Raw genomic sequence first — 26595 nt, forward strand, 5'->3', positions numbered from 1 at the left:
ATTGAGAAATATAACTAAAAGCAAGAGTTTTTTTTTGTAAGGGGTATATATTCTAATCTCTTGGCACATGTGATAAAATCGCCGGCAAGAAAACATTCATTGTCACATATGATTAAATTTAGAGTCAATTTTTGGACTTGATATTGGGATTTAAGCCGTAATATTTGAACAAGTGATGGGTTGTGGGTTGTAAAATAAAGTAGAATTAAAAATTGAATTTTGTGAAAAAGTAACATACCATAATTTTGCGCAAAGTGGTTGCTCACCACTAAACTAAAAATATATTTCAAAGCAAATGCGTTATGCAAATGAATTTCGTGAGTTAGCTGCTACACTAATCTGACCGTGATCACTCAAACCTAAATTGAGGGTATAGTATATGCATAAAAATAAATATGTTTATATGTACAAAACAAATACTTGAAGCAAAACCAAACATCCAAATAAAATCGTATTAATGGAGACTTTGTTTCAATTAACGTGGCCTGCCGTTATTTTGTGGTGAACAGTAACAAAGGTAAGGATGAATTACTATAAACTTTTAGGAAAGAAAAAAATTTAGTTGTAAAATTAATAAAAAATTCTTTTGTTTTCATTCTTCTTTTTCTTTATTGTCGCTGTAACCGCCTAAGGGATTTTGGCCAGTCATTTCCTCTTTGTGCTAACTCTCTGCTCTGCGCTAATTGGAAATGCCAAGTGAAGCCAAGTCCTTCTCCACCTGGTATTTCCAACGCAGAGGAGGCCTTCCTCTTCTTCTGTTACCAGCATCGCGGCCCGCGTTGAATATTTACAGAGCAAGAGCGTTTCTGTCCGGTGACAGGTAACAAGATCAACGGAAATAAGGTCAATTGACATTATTACCTTTTCAAAAGCGAAATAAAGTAAACAAAAATTTGGAAATAAATTCATTGACTCTATTTCCTCATTCAAATGGAAACAGCGTCAACAATGCTTAAATAATGTCGATTCATAGAAAAAAATGTTGTTCTTACAATAAACATTGCCCCGTAAGTGTTATTTTCTAACAGATGAAAAAGGTTCCNAGCGTCAACAATGCTTAAAGTATGTCGATTCATAGAAAAAAATGTTGTTCTTACAATAAACATTGCCCCGTAAGTGTTATTTTCTAACAGATGAAAAAGGTTCCTGCCAAATCCTCAGTGTTGTAATATTAATCCACACACAATCATGAACTACCACCAATTGATTTTATTAAAAAAAATTAAATTATAAGTACGTAAAAACACGACGCGAAAAACTAAACGCCAGCGCACAGCTGGAATACGAGAAATATTTAAAGAAAGAGTGTAGAAAAGATCCATAACTTGCAAAACACAAACTGTGCAAACACAAAAATAAAGCGAACACAATTAAATTTAAGAAAAAGTCCATGTCCAAAAACCCCGGAGGAGCACTGAAAGAATTCTGTGTTTTTAATTAGCATATTTTGAACGGATTCGGAATGTCTAAGGTGGAAAAGAAACCAACTTTTCTATAAGGAAACAACGGCGTAGCGTGACGTGGTGTGCGGGCCGGTCGCGCGGAGGGGCGCGCTGACGCGGGCCGCCGCGAAGCTAAGCAAATTTAATGTTTGAAAGAGAAATAATGTCAATGGATTTTATTTCGTTTTTAAAAAGATAATAATGTCAATTGACTTTATTTCGCACCAGGATGGGAAATAAAGTCAATTGACCTTTCTGTCCATTCGAATGACATGGCCAAGAGCCGCCTCATCACATGCTTTCATTCTCCATGCCTCCGCGCCATACACCACCACAGGCATGATGAGTGGCTTATAGAGTGTGATCTTTGTACGACGAGAGACGACTATAATTCTCAATTTCCTACTCAGCCCAAAGTAGCACTTGGTGGCAAGAGTGATTGTCCGTTGGATTTCAAGGCTGACATTATTATTGGTGTTAATGCTGGTTCCCAAATAAATGAAGTCGTCTACTTTTTCAAACTTGTAACTGTCAACAGTGGCGTGGATGCCAAGACGCGTATGCTCTGGCTGTTTGTGTGATGACAGGAGATACTTCGTTTTGTCCTCGTTCACTACCAGACCCATTCGCTTTGCTTCTCCATCCAATCCCGAGAAGGCAGAACAGACGTAGCCCTTGTTTTTACCGATAATATCGATGTCGTCGGCATACGCCAGCGTTTTGTACAAATGTAAAGTATTGTGCCATCAAATGTAAGAAGTCACATGAAAGGGAGCCCTGTCTGAAACCCCGTTTGGTGGCAAACGGTTCGGAGAGGTCTTTTCCAATTCTAACGGAGCTGGTGGTATGGCTCAACGTCATTTTACACGGCCGTATGAGTTTTGAGGGGATGCCCAATTCATTTCATGCACCAACTCCTCGCCCCTGTACCTGAATAGCTCAGCTGACAGGCTGTCAGCTCCAGCAGCCTCGACATGGTCAGGCGGAGGAACTTCGACTCCATCATCATCGACTGGGGGCTCGGGTTTGTCTTCTCCACTAATTTCAGCGCTGCTACCATTCGGTTGGGTGGAAAAGTGTTCCCTCCATAATTTAAGTAAATTCTGGACATGGGTCACTAGGTCGCCTTTGTTGTTCTTACAGGAGTTCGCCCCGGTCTTGAAACCTTCCGTAAGTCGCCTAACCCTCTGGTAAAATTTTCGAGCATTTTTCCTGTCGGCTAGCATTTCAAGCTCTTCGCACTGACGTATTTCGGCCTCTCTTTTCTTATTTCGGCAAATACGTCTCGATTCCTTCTTCAGTTCCCTATAATGGTCCCACATGGCTCACGTTGCGCCCGATCGCTCCGTGGCCCTATAGGCGGCCTTTTTACTCTGTGGCATCTTGACTTTCCTTATCGTACCAGTTGTTCTTTCGGGCTCGCTGAAATCCAACTACTTCTTCGGTGGCGGTACTTAATGATCGGGAAATGTGGTTCCACTGCTCGCAGGTGTGTGAGTCGAGTGGCGAATAAATTGGCCGTCTGTTGTGATTGCAGCTTTTTGACGTTAAGCTTTCCTTGCATTGTTGGGTGCACATTTTTTGCTGCACAGAGGCGGGTGCGTATCTTAGCTACAACAAGATAGTGGTCAATGTTTGGCCCTCAGAGCNTTGAAGCATGCCTTCCGTCTATCACAACATGATCGATTTGGTTTCTCGTTCTTCGATCTGGAGACAGCCATGTAGCTTGGTGGATGTTCGTATGTTGGAACCTAGTACTACATATTACCATGCTTCGGGCCCCAGCGAAATCGATCAGCCTCAATCGGTTATCAGACATTTCGTCGTGGAGGCTGAATTTTACGACAGTGGCGCCAAATATCCCTTCCTTGCCCACCTTGGCATTAAAATCGCCGAGCACGATTTTAACATCGTGTCGCGGGCAGCGCTAATATGTACGCTCTAAGCGCTCATAGAAGGGATCCTTGGACGCCTCGTCCTTCTCTTCTGTCGGGGCATGGGCGCAGATGAACGAGATGTTGAAGAATCGCGCTTTGATGCAGATTGTGGCTAGACATTCGTCCACCAGGGTGAACGCCATTACTCGGCGACGTAGTCTCTCTCCTACCACGAATCCAACACCGAATTTGCGCTCCTTTACGTGGCAGCTGTAGTAGACGTCACAAGGCTTCACACTTACTTCTGCTTGCTCCGTTCGCGAGGACACCAACCAGCCCGGCAGAGGCACCTTCCCCATTAAGGGTCCGGAAATTCCAGCTGCATACCCTTAAATCATAGTTATTTATACGTTTGCCGTGGCCGTCATCAAAAGCCTCATCCGAGGCTGTTTGTTCTTTTTAATTGGGCGGCGTTTAAACGTGGCCAAACCCAGCGTACGCGAAGTTTTACGCCTTCTCACTTTCAAATGGATGTTTGGTTGCTACCAAGAGGATACGTGGATATAAATATCCGGACGTTGTGAGCTGCCATTTGAACCGTACGCACAAGAATCACTTCTGGCCACTCCCAGGTGAATAGCAGTCAAAAGTATTCCACTTATACGCACGGAACCATCCTCCTATCCATCAGTATGGCTTTAGACCTGATAAATCCAGGTATTCTCCAAATCTTGAAAAAGGCCCGCGAGAAGAAGATTCACACTTACAATCTGTTTGTCGACATTAAAGCCGATTTCGATAGTACGAAAAGGAGTTTCCTATACTCGCGATGTCTGAATTTGGTATCTCCGCGAAACTAATACCGTCATAAAATGAAACATGATGAAAATATCCGACTACTTTTGAAGTAGAAGTTGTTTTCAACGGATTATCTTCACTCTCAGATTTCGACCAAGCACAATAGCGTACATAGTATCCGGGTGCATTTCTGAACACACCCTATGTCTGCATCTTTTACCAATGCAGGAAATTGGTCGATTAGCAGCAAAATTGATACATCAGTATCAGAAAGAACTTTACGTGGTGTAATAATTTCAAGATGTTTAAACTCTTTTCGATTGAAATCGAATATTATTTTCATGTGCTAAATGCAATGATTAAAGTTTGGCTACCTTTCCATATTTTTTCCAGCCAGTTTAATATCGGTCACCGAGTAATTGAAATTAGCCAGAAACCGCGATATATTTTGAAGCGTGCTTTGACAGATGATTAGCCATGCCATTTTTGAAGACCAGTGGCAAGGCGAGTTCACACTTTTAGCAGGTGTTGCCAATCGGCCCTATGCTGAATATTGTCATCAACCTCGTCGACGATCGTCAGCGCATCAGTAACATGGCTGCCGATGGCTGTATCGCACTTTTACTGGCGATATTCAACATAGGGCGGAATGGACCATTTTAAAAAGAATTGCACCAATGGACCAACGAAAAGAAATGGACCAAATTTGGTTCATTTGGACCAAAACGGCAACCGTGGTTGCTTGGTGTAAATGGCCTTTCAACTAATCCCTTTCAATGAAGTTGTTCAGCTGCCTACTTTAGTTCAACTTTTGATTCAACTAATCGCCTGCGAAAGTTGAATCACGTAAATTTCCTAAGCAGAAGAGCACCTGGGCGTATGAGCAATACGAGGCATCCATACCATGTGCTACATATGTATGTACATTAGACTGCATCACTCCCCATACAAAAAAACGGTACTGTGTTTCCATTGGTATTATAAAATCTATTATATTTTAAGACGTCCACCAAAATATTTCGGAAAAATATTAAGATTTACGTGAGATGGACCGATTTGAAAATACCTCCAAAAACGGAGTTTTTATGAATAAAAATAGTTTCTTAGAGATTTTTTTTTTTAAATCCTCTCAAATGACAGAAAATAAAAAAAAATCAACGGAATCGTAATAATGAAATTTTTGATGCTGTTTTTTAACTTTTTCAAAGATTGTATAAGAAAAACTTGAATAACTGAACCCAAACTATTCCGGCTATTATCAGTGAAAAGGTATTTTCTCACCCTTTTTATTTCTTTGCTAAAAGGTAGGATGAACGAGCGTTATTCCAAGTTAAATTGAGATGTGTTGGTATTTGAAAAAAAAAAAATTGGGACAAGAATTATTTTTTTTTTGCACAGAAATAAAAAGAGTGGAAAACTACTCTTCTACACAGACCCCATACATCTAAATCAGAATAGTTTTGGCCAGTTACTCAATCTATGAAATAAATTAAAAAACAGCATCAAAAATCTCATTATTACGATTCTGTTGAAAAGATTTATAAATACTTGTATGCAGATTTTTTAAGCTTAAAGCTTAAACAGACGGAAGCGTTGATCCAGATTAACTCGGACTTAATCCGGATCAACTGCAGTTAATTCCCGAGTTGATCCGGATAAACGCTGCCGTCTGTTTATGCTTTTAGTCTGTCTTGTCATATGAGGGGAGTTTTTTTTTCAAAAAGTTCTTTAAGAGACTATTTTTATTCATAAAAACTCCGTTTTGGGAGGTATTTTCAAATCGGGCCAGCTCACGTAAACCTTAATATTGTTCCGAAATATTTTCGTGGACGTCTTCAAATATAAAAAGTTTTGTAATCCCGGCGTAAAAACCGCAACTTTGTTTGGTGATGCAGTCTAATGTACCAAATACATTCATATATACATACATACTTCCATGTCTGTGGCATTTTTGGTAAAATAATTTATCCCGAGTAGGGCCACTTCAAAGCAATATTTCATTGTCTTCCAAGACAATGTTTTAACGATTAATTACCCAGTATGGAAAGAAATTAGTTTAAATATGATTTCAAGTTGAAATTTTCAACTACTGTAAAACGCATTTGGCTTAAAGCAATGCAAAGTCACTATGTTTCTTTTACATGCTAAAATAGTTAATTGCCCACAGTTAGACGATTTTACAACTAATATTTAACTATATGCAAAGATTTGTATCAAAAGTGTAAGCATTTGGTTTATCTCAATGAGGCTGCTAGGTGAATATACATACATCAATTTGAAGTTAGTTGCTGCATAAGTAGTAATAAACTAATTTTTATTGAGGTAATTGGTTGAGCTACGCCGTACTGAGTAGCCCTAGACGTAGGTTGAGATGCTCTTTTAATAAAAGCTTCATTAAAAGGTAAACTTTCTGAAGGGGAAATTTTGCTTTTCCAATCCAAATTAAAACCTTCTAAAGGATCTTAAGTTGCTTTATCAAAACGCCACAGATACGTAAATATGTACATCAGGCCTATTTCGTAAAAGTGACAAGTGTGACAATTGCCGATTTTTCTAGAAAATTTCACAGCCAGAATTGTCGGCGACATTTTTTCTCTTTCATCGAGCGCATATAAAAACTGTGAAACTTTTTGGAAAGCGGCAGAGACAATACTGGAATATTATCGACAATGGTGATGTGACTCTGACAAAATTGTTGCGACAATAGCGACAAAACTAAATAGCTCCGTCTGGATGTTTTCACAGGAGAATTTTGTAAATTTATTTATATGGTAATTGCGCGAATTTTTCTATTTTTCAATAATTTAAATATTTCTTATAACTAAAATAATGTATTTGCAATTATTATATATGAAGTACATATAAATTTCATCTGACTGGCGACAAAGACAATTTGTCACTTTTTCAATGAATTTTCTCATGGAATTGAAGTGGTGGTGACAATTGTTTTGATTAAACAAAACACCCACCAAGCTGTCGAATTGTCACTGAGAATACGGAAAATGCCTGTTGTTACAAAATTATCCTGTCACTTTATGAAATAGGCCCCAAACTGGTAAAAAAAATCTTTTTTTTTTCAAAACCACCTGCAAAATATTTTCGGGACAATGAAATGGACGCCTGTCAAAAGCTAAAACATTAATATTCAGATATACAGATCGTTTTTTAACCCACACTCGAAAAAAAGATGGAATGATTACCATTTTATTCAAAAAAATAGTTTTTAGCGACATACATATTTTATAAACGTGGTAGCATTTCGTAACCTGATCCCCGGCATTGGCATTCAATGCACCACAAACTACAACCACTGTTCATAATAAATGTACATACATAGTTGTCAATCTTCTTTTTTTTATTTGTATAATGTACGCACATACATACATATGTAAATATGTATCATGTATATGTAGTTTTAAAGTCTTTTGAACTCACTAATAATATATTTAGAAAAATTTTTTATAACTATGCAGTTTTCTAGCCCATTCAATTTTAATATAGTAAATTGCAAGTTTAAAGTGGCAGGTTTTTGTTGATAGTGTCATGCATTTTCTTCTATACAAATTATCTACGCTCGACAAACTTTCTATATGGAAGAAACAGCGCAATTCGAAAGTTTTCTAAAAATATTATTAACTTATTCACTGCAGGATAGCGCACCCCTTTGTTGGCATTTGTTTTTTTTAGAATTTTAAATCAGATTTCACGTTTTCGTTTTAGAATATGCTAGTCTTGTGTATAAAATTTATGCATATTAAACAAAAAAAAAGAGAACTGTACATACTCAGGATCAAAAGGATGCGCTATTCAAATGACTAGCAGTGTATGCTTACCGAAACTTGTAGATTATTTAACGTTATAATATTCTTTAATTTTTCAACGTAAATGGTTATTTCATTCCTTATTTTGATGCTTTTTTAGGGTCGAACGTTTGCTTCAATTATCAAGAACTTCTTGCAGCTTTGTAATCCCTTGAATGAGTCATATTTGCCATTATACAATAAAGATGAAGGAAGTAAGTACCTATTTGGAAAAATTTTGCCAATATAACACAGTTTAGCATATTCATAGACGAAATAAATTCGATTCTAAAGCTTCAAATATTACATTAAAAATTATGTCGAAAAACTGCAATTAACTTTAGTGCCGACTTTATTTTGAAGATGAACACGCCGCAGTATTTTGAAGAGCGCGTAAATATTAAAGTAGAAAAACTTGAGTGACTATTTGATTTTTTCGCGCTCTGAAGAAAAGATTATCATTAAATATTGTAAATATCGTAAATACTTTTTGCAGGAAAAGTATACAATGAAACGTTAGAGAGCGTGAAACAATCCTTTCCACAGTACATCAGAGAATTGGAAGGCATCGCTGATGGTGCTCAAGTTGAATTTCATAAAGTAAGTAATACACTTAATACCAACTGTTTATTTCATATTAAGATAATAACAAATAGAATATTTTTTGATTTGTGCTTTAAAACTAAAAAAAAAAAATTAATGCTTAATACATGTTAGTCGATTCGACTAATAATTAGTGTTTATGTATTAAAAATATGATTAACCTCAATAAAATGGCGAATGTTATGTGGCATGCACGTTTTTTGAGGTTAGGAAAAAATCCTGACGTGATAACGGAAAGTGGACTTCAGATTCGTGCTCAGCGCTTCAAAATGCATAGTGTGTCCCCGAACCCTGACATTATTTTTTTGTGTGACTACAGAACAACTTTACACAGCCCCACACACCAAAAAAGATGTCGGAGTTCGGGTATTAGACTATCCTTTCCATGTGCATTTTTATGCGCTGAGCACGAATCAGATTTATAAAAAATCGAGGTATCGTGGATAAAGCGCAGTAAATTTAAATTTCCCTAAAATATTTTCGTAAATTTAGTACGATCGTAGTGAAGCTCTAACACTGACAACACCACTCTGTGATCGATCAAACAAACTTATGTTTAAGATACCTTTTCTGTTCAAAAATGTCAACAGCTAACATGGGAAAATTCCTCTGTATAGAAAATCGTGTTGATTTTTTCAGAGTGCAACAAAAATCCATTTGCATGGAAATTTGCTCCCTGCGTACGATCATATAACTAATAAACCCTGCGCACTTTTCCCGCATAGTCTAGATATGGTAAGCTACCATATGTGACCTGGTCTACGGATAGGGGGCTTAGGTGTCAAAAAATCAATTTTCACTTTTTGGTTGATTCGGATGGAAGATGAGATGCTTTTTCACGTGGTGAAAAGCAGAAAATCCTAACTTGCTTAGAAGTGTACTAAAAATGTAGAGAAAGAAGAGTAAAAATACGACAAAATATATACGAGTTTTAAATGTTCCACACTAGCAACTTACACGATGAACTATAATAATATTCCGACCAACAACAACACTTACTGGACCAACAACAACACTTACTGGACCAACAACAACACTTACTGGACGTCCGGCGCGGAGAACAATTAACGAGATAATGAGAAACTGACGAAACGAGTTGCTTACTTTTAACAGCTTTTTCACAGAAAACTAGTTTTCGCACGTAAGCTCCCTTTTCGTAGACCAGGTCACATATAGCTAGCTTATAGTGAAAAGTTGCTCAATCTACTTTTAATGAAAACTCATATTTTGATACAGGAGGCTAGAGAAATTAAAAAATCATCGCTTCGAAAAGGATAAAGTTCCTTGTTTTAAGCTTTCTCGTTTACATTGAATGAAAGCAAAATTTGCTAAGTCCAAAAAAAGCTACGAAAATTCGACAAGGCCAAAATAGTCCGCAGCCTTTTAATAAAGATCGAATCCCTTTGAGTTTTGTTTTGCTTTAAACAGGAAAAATGTCGAAAACAAAGTTTTGCGAAATAATTGAAGAATATGGCTTTATAAGTTTTTTCCTCTCCTGTACAATTTTTAAACTGGGACTTAGCAACATTTCACTCTAAGGTAGAGATATGTGTCTAAAAGCTTAAAACCTACCCTAAAAGCTTAAAACGACCTTATTAAGCTGGCATTTCAGGGTACTAATTTATATACAGTATCGGTCATATCTATATCACGCCATTTCAAAGTGATATTGTGTGCCACTTTTGTTTATTTATTTATTTTTAAGAATTTTCAATTAAAATACAGTTCTTTCTCTAACAAACCCCATATAAACCCAAGTTTAACAATTTGTAGAAAACTTCAAAAGAGTGCAACAAATTTTCACCTAAGTTTCAAACTTTTTTCTCGGAAGNTTTTTTAGAATTTTTTTTGTCGCATTGGCTTTCATATAATGAATAAACTCAATTTATTTGTATATGGATGAAAACCGCAACACCTTTGGCGAAAAAAATTCTAAAAAATCAACGGTAACTTTCAGTCACATGGAACTTGCACATTATCAGACGAAAATTGATTGGGCTAAAAAACTGTGTACTCGAAAAAATTCTAACACTTCCGAGAAAAAAGTTTGAAACTTAGGTGAAAGTTTGTTGCACTTTTTTGAAGTTTTCTACAAATTGTTAAACTTGGGTTTATATGGGGTTTGTTAGAGAAGGAACTGTATTTTAATTGAAAATTCTCAAAAATAAACAAATAAACATAAGTTGCACACAATATCACTTTGAAATGGCGTGCTATAGATATGACCGATACTGTATATATAAGGAAAATTTGAAAGTTAGGGGAGGCTCGAGCACCCCCTGCCCTACCCATGAATACCAGATTTGCGGAACACAGTTAATATGGAATCGCAGACATAATGGAAACAAAATGCACAACATCTTTTCATCCTCAGAGAACTAAACCAAAGTCAACCCAACGTTAGTATACTGAGAAATTAAATAATCCATATCGTGTTGGTTTTATACTAAACAAAACTTATGTGCTTCAAAGGAAATTTTGATTATTTGAATAGCTTTTCTTCCTGCACTTCATAGTTCGGTATTGTTATTATTATTTAAATATATTGCATATGAAGGTATACGAACGTGGGACCGTCCGTCCATCCTTCTGAGCGCATGATAACTCGAGGACATCTTAACGATAAGTGGTACGTGTACTTCTTTTGAGCGTAGAAGGGGTGGTATTGAAAATGGGCAAAATCGGACGATAACCACGCCCACCTCTTATTTAACGGTAGTTGGCGGAAATACAGAAACTGGCATCTTTAGCCAAAAAATAAGAAAGTGGGCGTAGCTCCGCCCACTTATGATTACATGCGTATATCTCGGTACTTACTGATCTCGGCTTTACTGATTTCTTCTAAACTTGGCACAGTTGTTGGTCCTGGTAAAACATATAAAACGATTGAAATTTTTTAACATCGGAAAATAACCACGCCTACATCCCATATAACGGTAATTTAGATGAATACGTAAATACTGAAGCGAATTTTTTTTAATTGATATTTGCCTTAAAACTTTAGCAGGAAATAGGTTTTTAAAAAATGTTTGGAAAATGGGCGTGACACCGCCCACTTATGACCACATATGTGTATCTCAGTAACCGTTAAATTTATTTGTACCAAACTCGGTAAAATTATTGTACTTGACACGCAAAAGCATTACGTTGAAAATTGATTAATTGATTAAAGGGGGTAGTTTTCGGAAAAGCGAAAAAACTATATTTAATACGTGTGTCGGGTATTTAATGTTCGGCTTCGCTCGAACCTAGACGTTTTTACTTGTTATTTTAACAACATATTCGAAGTGGCTGTACTTAGGGCTGCATTAGTCCTTTGGGAATAAAGCCAAAGCGAACAAATATCGATGGTTGGGACTCCCAGGTTGTTAGAATTATGGAGTGATCTGTGCAAAATACAGATATGATGCCGATTGAACACTTATGGAGTTGTGTGAAAAGGTAGGCTACGGACCAGGTGCGAATATTCGTATGAATATTGGAAGGAATTTCATGTTCCATATTATTGCTTATTTTTTTTTTTGCTAATCAGTGTATGTAAGCACAGTATATGTAATACATATATGTGAGTACATTGTACATATATAAATACCTATCTGCTTGTCTGCCTTTGATGGAAAAAAAAACAAATTTCAAACAATCAACACTGTACTGTCGACATTTTTTCTTAGATTCTGCCATATTTTGTGTCAGTTACCTATACCTACCTGTATAGAAAAAATGTTTTTTTTTGTAATCACAAAGTGATTTTAACAGGATATGGCTATTTTAACAGAGGGCTAATTAACTGTTGCAAAGAAAAAACCAAAATGTCGGCGGTAAAACTGATTTTAATTAATAAAGCCAATAAGCCGCTGAGAGGATTTCACAAAACGGCTGAAACTATTTTAATATAATATACAAAATTTTTTTTATTTATTATATTTTGATTACTTTCTGTAAATTCGAGAGAAAATACTCTTAAAGAATATTTTGATATCAAAACTCTGCTGTTTTAATGATTTATTTATTACTTTGATGTACGTTACGAGTGGTACATAAAGACACGTACAATTTATGAAAATATTTTGTATCATTTAGCATTAGCAACTGAAATAAATACAAACATGTGGGTCATTCATTTGTCTCTCCTTTAGTGAATCACCACACTCGGATAAACACGTATGTATGTACCTGCTACACGCAAGCATAAAAATTCTAGTATTATTACATAAGAAAATAAAAGTATGTAGTTATAACAAATAGGCAGGTACTTACTTTCTCCGGCACTGGCAAACACACATCGATTCGATCACATTTTTCTTTACAAAAGTTCCGGAAACAAGTCTGTCCTTGACATTCGTATTTATATTGGAGAAGAATCAAACAAGTTCATGCAAGCACAGAACAAGTCATATCCAATACCTAGGCACGTATGAAAAGCGTTGCTGGAGACCGAGCGGCGCTTTGCAAGTCTCGACACGCGTTGCACTGAATTTCGGNCATTTGCAGAAAAAAAATTATAACTCGAAAACGACGAATTTTAGCATATTGCTACTCGTACTGAAAATAGTTTATACTATTCCCTAATACACAAAAAAGTTTTAGAGAAAAAAAAGATGTGGCAATTTGAAAAAAATTAATTTGAAAAAAAATTGTTTGTTTATAAACAATATTTAATTATTAATAAACAATTACTGATGTTTAGTTCACTAGATCGATTCAGTAGATCAATATCTGCAATTTAAAAAATATATAAGTTTTTACAAGTAACAGTCGCTGACCTTCTTAAAACCGATTTTGTAAAGCCACCCGAATACACTCTCGCTCTGAGGAGTTATATTTTTTAAGAGCACTCCAATTTCAAAAACTCAGATCGCTGGCGTTATTTATATTCTCTTCACTATAAACTCCTCACATATTTGGATCTCTCATGAATTTACATTGGAAGTATTTCTAAAACAGTTTTGGGCGAATTTCAAAACGTCAAAATACAAAACATCAGTCTCTTTAATATCTAAATGGCACTAGAAGAAAAACTCTAACTTGCTCAACTTAGTAGAAAACTAGCATCTAAGCGTGGTTGCACACATTCNAAGAGCACTCCAATTTCAAAAACTCAGATCGCTGGCGTTATTTATATTCTCTTCACTATAAACTCCTCACATATTTGGATCTCTCATGAATTTACATTGGAAGTATTTCTAAAACAGTTTTGGGCGAATTTCAAAACGTCAAAATACAAAACATCAGTCTCTTTAATATCTAAACGGCACTAGAAGAAAAACTCTTAGTAGAAAACTAGCATCTAAGCGTGGTTGCACACATTCGGCATTACAATCTATTGAGGTTTATAAATAAAAGAGACTGATGCTTTGTATTTTGACGTTTTGGATTGCACCCTTTATTCGTATTGATGATATCCCTTCTTTTTTTTTTGATAGGTAAAGTCACGCCAACATTTTTGTTCTTTACTATCGAAACTAGATAAATCTGGGGTTCCAGGTGGACCACTTTGGGAATCACTGATTTAGAGGTTGAAATAAAGGGTAAGTTGCGAAAGAACAGAAAATTCAAGAAATCGATGCCCTTTCGCTTCAACCAAATTCTGAGATAAGGAGTTTTTCAATAAAATTTTGAAATATATCGTTTTTCCCAAATTCTGAAGTAGGGCGTTGTTGAAAAGCGTTTTCGAACTGGCTGCCGAGATAGGTCGATCTTCCACTCACTTGACGATATGTAATTAAATTCAAAACTTTAGGCCTTTTTACTCGAGTTAAGTATTTTGAGTCATGACACTATTAAAGTAAATGAGCGATAAGCATGTACCACATATGCCAACATAAAATTTTATTTGTACATATGTATTAGGGTGCCCATCGAAAATGCGTTTTTTTTTGGAAATTTTAAGACCCTACTCCCTAATTTTATTCGCTTTTATGAGAAATATTATTGCCTATTTTTATAGATTTTTTCAAGGTAATTTAGAGGTCGCGACCTGTCGATTTAGGTCAAGAAAATGCGGTTTTGCAGATTTATGAGTTTTTGAATGACTATTTTTGATTCGATTTCAAAGATCGAATATGATCTGAGAAGGCTTAGGCTTTTTAATCGCTGTACTATATTTTAGGGGGAGTAGGTTTTTTCCGATTTCAATAATATTCAAGACGGAACTTAAAGTGGCTAAGCACAATGCGTATACCAAATTTAGTCGAGATCGGTAAAGTAGTTTTTGAGATACACATACATGATATAAGTGGACGGTGTCATCTCCATTTTCCTAAAATTTTTGAAAAAACCAATTTTGTGCTAAAGAGCGATTGTATATATCAATTTTTTAATAAATATTAATCAATTTCTTAGCCAAACTGCTCAAAAAATCTGAAAGTCCGGTACATACACCAATTGCAATAAATGAGCTATCGGTTTATTTGAAAATAGATTCAATTTTAGATAGTACTCCATATTTTGAAATTGTAGAAATTATCGATGGTCAAAATTAAAAAAATAGAAGAAATATGGGTTTTATCTATTTTCCTCGACATAAAATCGCAACAAGCCAAGTCCGACAATAGATTGTTATATACCATTTTAAAGGTCTATATATCCTCTTCTCTGATCATATTCGATCCTTGAAATCGAATTAAGAATAGTTATTCAAAAACTCATAAATATTCAAAATCGTATTTTCTGACCTAACTCGACAGGTCGGGACCTCAAAATGACCGTTAAAACATCTATAAAAATAGGCAATAAGCGAATGAAGTAAGGGAGTAGGGTCTTGAAATTCAAAAAAAAACATTTTCGGTGGGCATCCTAATATGTATGTTTATGTTTATAAATATTTACATCCATAAATTTAAGTACATCATAAATACATACAAAAGTAGTACATAAATGAATCAATCATAAAAGTTACCGCTTAGAAAAATAAAAATCGTTTTATCAATTTAACACTGCAAATCAATTAAATAACATATTCTTGACATTTAACATGAACGTTTTGATCAATGATCACTAATCGTTTAACAACTTGACGATTTCATTCGGCCAATCACAAAGCTGCAACCCACTGCTTCATCATAAACATACATACATACATATGTACGTAGCCATAAAAAGTTCATGAACGCATAATTTAATTTATAAGCCAAGTCTTACTCGAACGCTGCAGTTATTATGACTTTACGTTAGGGTAGCCTGAAAATGAGAAATATCATGCGTTATTTGCTGTGTTGTGTGGTTTACGCAGCTGGAAAAAATATTCCAAAAATTCAAAGCCAAGCCGCCAACGTGGTATAGGCGCATTTTTTTATGAGTGTTCAATGATAACATTAATAAAATTATAATAACTTCGCTCAAATTAGAAACAGGCAGCTCCAAACCACTTGACCAGCAATATTGATGCCTTTCGAATTACGTTGTTTATTGCAATAAGCTACCTTGACAGTAGCAACTTAAGAATGCAATGTCAACATTAATGCAAACAGGAAATTTATGTATCTCGTTGGGCATTCCAATGCTGGGTAGCTTTGGGATCATCACACATTTGTAAATGTAAGCAGTCGCTATTTCGCGATTCGCGAAAGTTACTTATGCTGGTTTGCTGAAAGTCCTTGTGTTTGTAATTGCATGCATAAATAAGCTAATTAAAAATGCGTCTGTTTTTGTAGCCAGGTGACATACGACTTATTATGCTATGCTAATTTTATTATTGATACATTAATTACGGAATTCAGGGCAAACATATTAGGAAATGATAATCTGAGAAATGCCTCCACGCATAGAGGTATGTCATACGTACATTTATGAATAGTTATATGTGGGTGTGTATGTATGCTGGTTCCGTACTACAAATTTCTGAACTTTATCATATTTCCTACAGAGCGGATGCTGAGCGGGATATTTAAACTTTGCAATGTTTAGATAGTTGCAATGTATGTAAATAGAATTAAATGAATCGAAATGAAATAAAATCTTTAAAATAAAAACAAGAAGCTAAAAAACGACTAAATCGTTTTTATAATCGCTCATATAAAAATTTAGGAGTGCATTAATTCCTTCATGATACAATGGTCTAAAGTTGTCCGGTAACATACATAAAAACAGAAATTACAGTAGAAAACGCTTTGGGTTATAATCAGTACCATCCGGTAACCAGGGAAACTAAACCTCTAATCCCCAAAGGATTTTAGACCAATAAGGGCCAATTTCACAGTGCGTAGTTAACTCAGAATCGGCAGTTAACAGCAGATTTTTGTACTTATCATAAGGGAATACTTGCATCCACACAATGGCATAGCGCAGCATGCCTATCATAAGCAGGGATGCTAACGATATATCGATATTAGCTATAGCGATGATTTGTTGGTCGATATTGATATTTTTATATCGATGTTTTGAAAACTGATATATCGACATCGACGATAATTTTTTCGATACTACGATATTTATATTTGGGCGAACTTTTTCTTTCCTATAGATGCGCGAATTTTACACATCATTCATTACATTATTTCGATATATTTTTTTCGACATTTTTTTTCGAAAATTTTTTTCTCGACATTCTTCTTTTCTAACTATTTTTTCCAAAATTTTGTTCGGTGTTTTTAGTTTCGACATTTAAAATTTCGACATATCGTACCAGACCCCCCTAGTCAGTGTTGCCAGTAACGGGTTTAATAAAATCCCGTTCAAATATAACCTAAATCCCGTTTTATACTAAAGTTATAATAGTAATCCCGCGCTGGACGTATCTATTATACATGAAATGCTTTCGAATGAAAAACACAAGCATGTACATACATATGTAGATATGCAATATACATAGAAATTATACCGGCCATTCCACGTCAAAACGCATGCGGCTCTGCCCAAAAATTTTAAGGTCAACTAGACGAACTATTGAAACCTAAAAGTGCATCCAATTCAACTGATTCAAATTTTCTGTGAAATATTATCGAAGTGATTTTGGAAAAATCTTTAGAAAAATCATAACATCCGAAATTGTCTATTGATTTTTATAAAGGTACTTAGTTCTACTCGGAATAAAACATTATTTTCAAGTGACTAAAAGAGACTATTTTCTTTTGATATTTTGCCAAAAAATGTTGTAGAAGTGGAAAAAATAATAAAAATTGGTGTAAATTTCAGATTGACCTAAAAATTGTCCATATATTTGCAATATGCTCAAAAAAATTATTATTTCTTAAAATAGTATAAGGATCCTTCTTTTCAAAGTCATATAAAAACTTAAAATGGGGTAAAATGGGATATAATGAGCTAAAAGTTTTTTAATGTCGAAAGTCATGCGAAAATGGTTTTTTAAGAATTTCATGGTGTTAGAAAAATTTTAAGCGCAGTTTCGTGGATTAATTTACCAGCCCTACGATGATCAGTGTAACATCGTGTAATATAATCACTCAAAATATTTTTGCATAAATCGTTTAAAACAAGTTCAGAATCTAGAAACTCCAGATATCCAAATTAATTTTGGATAACTCATAAAATTGCTATTAAAATTCATTTCAAGTGAATGAAGTTCCGCTGATAAAATTCATATGAACGGCGTTATTTTACCACCGAGTATGGCAGCCTTTTCTTTCGTCAGAAAATCCGAGTGTTTTTTTTTTTGTTAATATCGATATCACCAATATCGATGATTTTATGAGCGATATTGCATCCCTAATCATAAGGGCATATCAACCGATAGCGCTCTCCACGAGATGGTCGGTACTGATAATAATACAGGGAGTACACCCTAGCCAGCTTCCTAGATGATGTGCAGCTGTAGACACAGGGTACGTGACAAGAAGAACGACAAGGGGAACTCTACAGGGAGGTGTCTTATCACCCCTGCGGTGGATCTTGGCTTACGCTGATAACTTGGCTGTACTAATACGCGCCAGCTCTTTCCTCCCAGGTGATATACGTATGCATTTAGGTATTATCCTTGACTCCAAACTTACGTGGAGGCGCAACGTAGAGTAAAGAGAAAAAAATAGCCTAGCAGCGTACTTTACCTGTAAAAGGGTTTTCGAGAAAAACCGTGGGATGTCTTCCCATATCCTTCATAGTATGTACACCACAGTCATCCAACGAATAGAGCTGGAAAACAATCGATGGCACTATCGATAGTATCGATGTTTTCCAGTTTCCCCCAATATCGATGTTTTTTCTGTCACTATCGATGGTTTTTTCTCATAAATGCACCATTTGTTGAAAAATATTTTATGAAATATTAAAATTTTTTCGTGAAATCTTTTGTAGCAGTTAACTAATTAATGAATTGATATTTTACTCGTTTCGTGTAATGGTTTCTACATTACAAATTGGTCAAACTAGGAATCATGCATCTATTAAATGCATGTATACCAGTTCACGTTAAAAACAGGACAAGTTATATAAGGTCATCAAATATTTAGCCAAACTCAAAATTGTTCTGGTTAAGACCGCATATGTATTTTTATTTATTTATTTTATTTTATTATTGTCTAGTGTGTAGTAAAGTGTCTGTAACAGGTGCAACCGCAAAAGGGAATGAAAATTGTGGAAGCAGACCAACTAGGGGTACGCAGCAGTCTTGAAAGTAATTAATAGTGGGCGGCGTAACGGAATCAAAGCCGACTTAAATGTCGAAACTAATTACCTCACATCATCCTGCGATTTTAGCTTTAAGATTTCTGTACACTTATCAACCCGGGAGTGGCCTCCTGTCGGTATATGATGGTATTTCCATCTTTAGCGTCGCGTTGGCGTTGTTTCATTTTGACAGCAACGTAATAGCCATATTTAAAGAAAAGTGTCAGCGTTGTCTGGCTGTCAAAAAATTCTCATGCTCATAAAATTTATATGAAGCATAGCGAAATAACGCGGTGTCAACGTTTCGCGGTAAGAAAATCCGATTTTATGAGGGGCGTCAAAAAGTGAAAATGGGCGAAACTGCCACTTTCGTAGTTCACACAAACGTTGACGTAGCGTTGACGCTTTTGTTTAGGTATGGCAGTTAGTTGGGCAAGCGTTTGCTATAATAAAGTTGCAAACGAGCTTTTCTCTTTGTTTACGCAATTTTCTATTTGCCTTGACAACCCAGAATAGCAGACAGTTTAACACTGTATTAGATTTTAACATTTTTTTTTTTTACATTTAAACTCGTATTTGTCCTCTCATTTGCCAGAGAACCGAGTACGATAATGCCTTCGGGTAAGTTCTTGGAAAAAAATTTGCAGCCTCTGGCTTTTTCGTCGCGGTTCGCTTTTTCATTGCATAATTTTGTACGTTAAACAAAATTTTCGAGGTGTCGCACTATAGTCGAGGTTGAGACGGACAAAATTCATTTCCACCTCACATAGTAAAGCCGTACTAAAGGTAATTAAATGCACCCGTTGTGATTAGCAGTGCACCATCATTCCGCTAGGCCTGGGTTCAAGGCCCCTCCCCTTTGTATGACAACATCAAGGCGCACGGAGGATCTATTCCAAAACTAACATATTGTGTAAGCGCCAATCTATTATTGGAAATAAACTTAAAAATATAAGCTTTATAAATATTTCGCACTGAAGTTCAAATGGTAACTTAGCCAATATAATAAATACCCCATAGTAAATACAACCACATTTATGACACATAGTACCGCTATAAAACATAGATTGATCATTTGTCAGTGTAGCCAAAGACTGACGTTATCTTCAATGAAAACTTTGTTGTTGACGAAGTTTTAATTATTTCGAACCTTACCTCTCTTACCGAAAGAGGTGCTGGTACCAAACTTTACGTTTCTACGTATAAATTTAGAAGATTCTTATAATGCTCATATTTTTTTCTAGAAGTATTGTGTACATACATACACATAAGTGACCTAAGAATATTTCAAATTTAAATTATCTAAAAAAATACAAATAAGCTTCAGTTGTCATGGCAACAGTAGCTTTTATACCAACATTTTTGCTAGTTTCATAGCAATCCAGTACCGCATTTCAAGGTCATTGACACCGCGGGTATTGGTTGCAGTTAGGGATGGGTAAATTCGATATTCGAAGCTTCGATATTCGAATTTTAATAGAATTTTAGCTCCAAAATGGCGAATTTTTTAAATCGAACTTTGTGTTGCTAAAATTCGGATAAAATCGATTTTTTTTAGAAAAAATCGAATTTCATATTTATTTCCAAAAAATCAACTCTTCAAATTTCTTGTTTCTGACTAAATTTGCCATCACTGTGTGTGGCACTCCATTTGTCTTAGGGATGCAAGTAAAAAATACATGTTTTTCGATCTGATGCATCGAGACAAAAAATCTGTGCCAAGAAGGAACTGTTATTATGAAATTAAAAAATAAAAAGTACTTTTTTTGTTGATTTTTTATTTTAAATTTGTAGAGGCTTTTACGTTGGTAGCACGAAGCTTTTGCCTGAGAAGACCCCTAGTAAAATTTTCCGGAGAGTAATTTTCTAGAGTACACCAGTCCTCTAACGACCTTCCAAATTTGCTTTTTGAGGGATTTATTGAAGTAAGGATCAAAATTACCTAATAGGTTAAAATGTTCTACGAAAATATTTCCCATGCAATTTTATTATATATGTCTTAACCTTTAATTTCGCTCAGACATATATTTTAACTATTTTTTTGAAAACTACTTAGGCCGAGACATGAAAACTTTAGTAGGCAATGAAATAAAAATACGAGCTAACTTTCGCAAATCCACCGAGTGTTTTACTACTGGATGGGTATACTTTCAGAAAATGTTAACAAAGTCCGGGCGGTTTAGGCTGTCCTACAGTGTAATTTGAGTTTAACTTTTTAAACAGGTGGCCAATCTCTTCAAGCACCTCAAAAATATTGTAATTGTTGCATAGTAATTTAAGCACAACACTTCTTTAACTAAATTCGACTTTTCAAACAGGTGACACCCCTCTTAAATGTAATTAAAAAATAAAGTTTATTCAAAATCATTTCGATTGATACCCATATTGGCGTAATTTATTTAACTTATAAAATAATTTGATTTTGATTTTCTTACATACATTCATATGGCACAAAGCTAAAACCATATTACACATCTACAGGGCAAGCCCTTTCATTTGAAACCTACCTCCTTTTTGAAAATCAAACGAACGATACAGATTTTATGACATGGTGTTAAATATTTAACGCAAATATCTCCAAACTCGATTAAGAAGCTTCACTTCAAACATTTTTTGGAAAATTCGAAAAAATTCGAATATCGAATCACCACCAAATTTCGATTCGAATAATCGAATGGTTGGGCAATGTTCGAAATTCCCTAGTTGCAGTAGAAAACTGAAAGTTGGCGGTGTTTTCTAGTATGAAATTGGTTTTCCCCATACACAAATTGGACCACTATAGTGTACATAGGTATGTAGGTATTAGGGTGGTTTCTTTTAAGTCGTGATTTTTCGAATATTGAATAAACAAAGCCTTTGATCTGTCAATAAAAGTTTAGAGTTTCTGGAACTTAAGGCTTTTCCATTTTAAGGGATACCCCTAAATAGTTTTAAAATTATATCCTAGGTTATTTGGGAATGAACAGTATATCATAATTGATTCCCATAAATAATTTTTTGGCGCTTAAACGCTTTCTGCGTTTTGGCTGAGTTTCTTCAGCTGCTTAATGTTGTGTCACATGGAGAAATCCACACCTCCGCGGAAATACACTCTGAGGTTTGCCATTGTCTGCTAATAAAAAAAACCTTTTTTTTATGTTCCTTGGACCAGAAATTGAACCATGGACCTACAAAGTGGCTAAAGGCACTCTGTTACGGCGGCAAGAGCACTATTCAAAATAAAAATATTAATAAAGGTTGAAATAAGACCACACGTGATTTTTTTCACAGATTTTTAATTGGTTTACATTCGATCTAAAAAAGAAAATGAAATTATTTTTATTTGCTCTTTTCTAAATAAGAGCTATCTTTATCGTTAATAATTTTTAGTCATGACCTTTTTTTTACATTATCTCTTTTTCTTTATAAATAATCTTATGTTAACCTAAAAGGGGCCCTAATTTCAAAATCAAATGAACAAAAATACTTTTTACCACAACTTGTTCTCAAATTTCTCGTTTGAGGTAATTTATTTTAACCGAGATTTAACTTTTTCAGCCTTTGGGGGAGCGCGATCGCCTACATCGCTCCCCTTCTGTATCCGCCACTGTATGCACGTTATGTTAATAATAATATACAGTGATATAAAAACAAAATTATGTGTGGAAAATCAATTAGCTTATCTTTGCATTAGGAAATTTAGGTTTTGTACATAATTGGTTTTTAATGTACATACGTAGGTATCTACATTTTACATAAAAAGCACTGCACACTCACGCGCCGTGTTATGTGCATAACTTTGTTCACAACTACGTACGTACGTACTCGTAGTATATACATACAAACGAATATCTTAGGCCGTTGAAATACACAAATGGCAAGGCAATCGCATAAGTCAAGGGAAAAATGTAACATTGCATTTTCGTAATGAGTTCAGTGTGAATAAGTAAGCATGTAAAAGTATATGCATACATACATACATACACACATACATACATACATACATAAATATTTATATGCAACTAACGGTTTGCAAATAGAAAAAAGTTAACAAATCTAATTAAGAATCAATGCAATAGAATAGGCGATTGTTGAGGCAACTTAACATGCAACATGGACACAAACTATGTACATTAGACTGCATCACCAAAAAAAGTTGCGGTTTTTCCGCCGGTATTACAAAATTTATTATATTTTAAGACGTCCACTAAAATATTTCGGGAAAATATTAAGATTTTAGTGAGCTGGACCGATTTGAAAATACCTCCAAAAATGGAGTTTTTTATGAATAAAAATAATAATAAAATAGTAAAAAGAACTTTTTGAAAAAAGTCCCCTCAGATGACAAAACAGATTAAGCTTAAAAGATCTGCATAAAAATATTTAAAAATCTTTTCAACGGAATTGTAAGAACAAGATTTTTGATGCTGTTTATTTACTTTTTTCAAGATTGATTTACGAAAAACTTGAATAACTGGTCCAAAACTATTCTGATTTAGACTTATTGGATCTCAGTGGAAAGGTATTTTCACACTGTTTTTATTTCTGCCCAAAAAAAGTCATTCGTGTCCTAATTTTTTATTTTTCAAATACCAACACTTCTTAACTCAACTTTGAATAACGTTCGTTCATCCTACCTTTCTCTTTCATCCTTTGAATGAGTTTTTAGCAAAGAAATAAAAACGATGAGAAAAAACCTTTCCAATGACACCTCTTAAGTCTAAATCGGAAGAATTTAGATTGTGTTATTAAAGTTTTTCTTATACCAATCTTTGAAAAAAGTTAAAAAACAGCATCAAAAATCTCATTATTACTATTTCGTTCAAATTTCTTTTTTTTTTAATTTTTTCGTTAATATTTTTATGAAAATTTTTTAAGCTTAAACCGTTTTGACATTTGAGGGGATTTTTTCAAAAAAAATCTTTAAGGATCAATTTTTATTCATATGAAATTCCATTTTTAGAGGTATTTTCAAATCGGGCCAGCTCACTTAAATCTTAATATTTTTCCGAAATATTTTGGTGGACTTCCTAAAATATAGTAGATTTTATAATTCCAATGGAAAAATAGCACCGATTTTTTTTTCGTATGGGGAGTGATGCAGTCTAATGTACATACATACATACATATGTATTTATTTATGTACATTTGATGATTGATACATATGACAAATTGTAGAAAATGAAACAAAACTTTAACGCGAAAGACTTAACACCGCCACCACACCAACAAACGATCCACCAAAATCGGCGGACCTGCAAACTTTGATGTCGCCGTCACCGACATGGTCGCTGTTATTGGTAAAGGACAAGGATTTATCATGTAAATACTGCACAAATTACGTATATACTTATGTATGTACGTATCTACAAACATATTTTCTATATATTTATATGTATATGTACATATGTACTCCCAGTGGGAAAATGTAATGTATAGTAATCGAAAAAATAATCAGTAAAACAACCCTTTTCACGTTCGAAAATGCATTTTTTCCCTAGGGCGATGTCCTAAGAAAAGTGGGGCATTCAACTTTGCATTACCCAGTATCGAGAAATGAATGTGTTTTAATATGAAATTTTTGGAACTTTTCGAATACATTAGAATACTGATTACATAGTTAGCAGTATTATAAACGAGAACTCATAAGAAATACATTATATTATTTATCGCGCATGTAATGCATTACAACTTTTCCGACTGGCCTATTATTGATGTAATCAAAATTGCTTGGCACACACAATTAACGGCAGTTGATTTGCAATTACCGTGTAATCTAAATGGAAACAATTTTTGCACGCGTTTGCAATAATTAATAAAACAAAAATATGCATTAGCAACTTGTTTAAGCAAATATACCGATATTTATATTTTTTTGTATGCACATGAATGTGCACATGTAGATTCTTACATACATATAGTGTATATAAGTACGTAGTTTGTATAATACCAGTTTTGAGTACCCTGCGGAAAATTTCCGGCTGCACGGACAGAAGTTTGTTACTGAAAGTTAGATAAATGTTTCCTTGGTCGCGAAATAGTAAATAATTCATGAAATATTCAAATCTGGTTTAGTTTTCACCGAATTTAAGGAAAATTTGAACAAAAAAAAACACGTATACCAACTACATATTTATAAACACCAGCCGTCCTATTTCCACAGAAATTTTAACTCGGCAGAAATAAATTTGAAAATAGACTTGCTTTCTTAAAGGAATTCAGAAAATTCTTATTGGCTGCATTTCTTTATTCATTCTGAACGTTTGGAATAAGCTTTTTTGTTTATTTATTCTTTAGAACGTTCCTGTTGATATGTTGACATATATTTCAAACGCATTCTGTTTATTCCGGCTGTGAAATGGGATTATCCGGAATGTATAAAGAAACGCAGCCATTATAATTACAAATACATTTGTCAATATCATATTTGCATGTATGCACATATGTATATAAAGCGACTTCTGCCTTTGAATTGTCAAAGCCGAAACTAAAACGCAGTTAACTGCTTTCCTGACAAATGTCGGCTTTGGCGTCGCGTGAAGACTGCTGCTTCTGGTTCTGAGTCCGCTTGGAGGTGGTTAAAGTAAAGTAAGTCAATTATTACAATCAAATATAAATTACATATTGTAAAATTAATTTCAAATGGAAGAACCTTAATACTCACAAAACAAACAAAAAAACATAATAATGAGGAATTTTTTTCTTCTTAAAACACAATTTAAAAATTAAAATTAAAATAAATAAATACTGAATAAAAAATATTAAAAAAAATACCCTACTCTAGGATTCGAACCTCGAATCTCTCGACTGGTACTCCAGAGCTTTGCTATGTCGACCACTGCGACTGTTCGAGCTTCGCAAGCAAAGTGCCATACATATTATTCCTTTCACGGAGGATGAAATAATTTATTAAATAATTTTCAAGGGAAAAGGTTCATATTTTGAACAAACGTTTTCTTACACTGCCGGAACAAAGTATTGGCACAGCAAATTTTTCACAATATATGCAACAATTTTTATTCTAATATTTTTCCGCCAATTTTGTATAAATTCATTCAACAACAAAAAACATAACAATATAATTCCTAAACTTTGTGCAAATCTCGCAAAAATTCAGCAAATTTTCATCAAGATTTTCAACTTTTGAATCAGATTTTTTAGAATTTTTTTGAGTATGCAGTTTTGCAACCCATTAAATTCTAGTAAAAAATGCAGGTTCGAAGTTAGTCAAAAGAATTTTTTTGTTGAAGGTGTTTTGCATTTTTTCCATATAAAGTATTTTCGAAAAAAAATTGTGTATGGAAGAGACTGCGTGAAAAAAATTTCCAAAAATCAACGGTAATTTCTAGCTACTTAAAACTTGCACTTTATTGTAAAAAATTGATTGGGCTACAAATCTACATACTCAAATCTACAAACTCTGATTAAAAAGTTGAACATTTTCGTGAAAATTTGCTGAATTTTCGCGAGTTTTGCACTAAGTTAAGGAATTATTTTTAATATTTTTATTGAGCTTTGTACCACGATTGTTTATTA

General features: G+C 34.5%; 1 protein-coding gene across 2 annotated transcripts in view; it reads left to right on the forward strand.

The window, feature by feature from the left end:
- t (C45 family peptidase tan) overlaps positions 1-26595 on the forward strand; it is an 85420-nt gene that overhangs the window by 28546 nt on the left and 30279 nt on the right. For both annotated transcript variants that reach the window (XM_017613378.1, XM_017613379.1), the window contains 2 exons: positions 8039-8132; positions 8414-8517. In XM_017613378.1, the coding sequence (XP_017468867.1) occupies positions 8039-8132; positions 8414-8517 (198 nt within the window). The remainder of the gene's footprint in view (positions 1-8038; positions 8133-8413; positions 8518-26595) is intronic.

Source organism: Rhagoletis zephyria, unplaced genomic scaffold, assembly GCF_001687245.7.
Source record: "Rhagoletis zephyria isolate East Lansing unplaced genomic scaffold, Rhagoletis_zephyria_1.1 Rzeph_scaffold_00653, whole genome shotgun sequence".
Taxonomy (NCBI): domain Eukaryota; kingdom Metazoa; phylum Arthropoda; class Insecta; order Diptera; family Tephritidae; genus Rhagoletis; species Rhagoletis zephyria.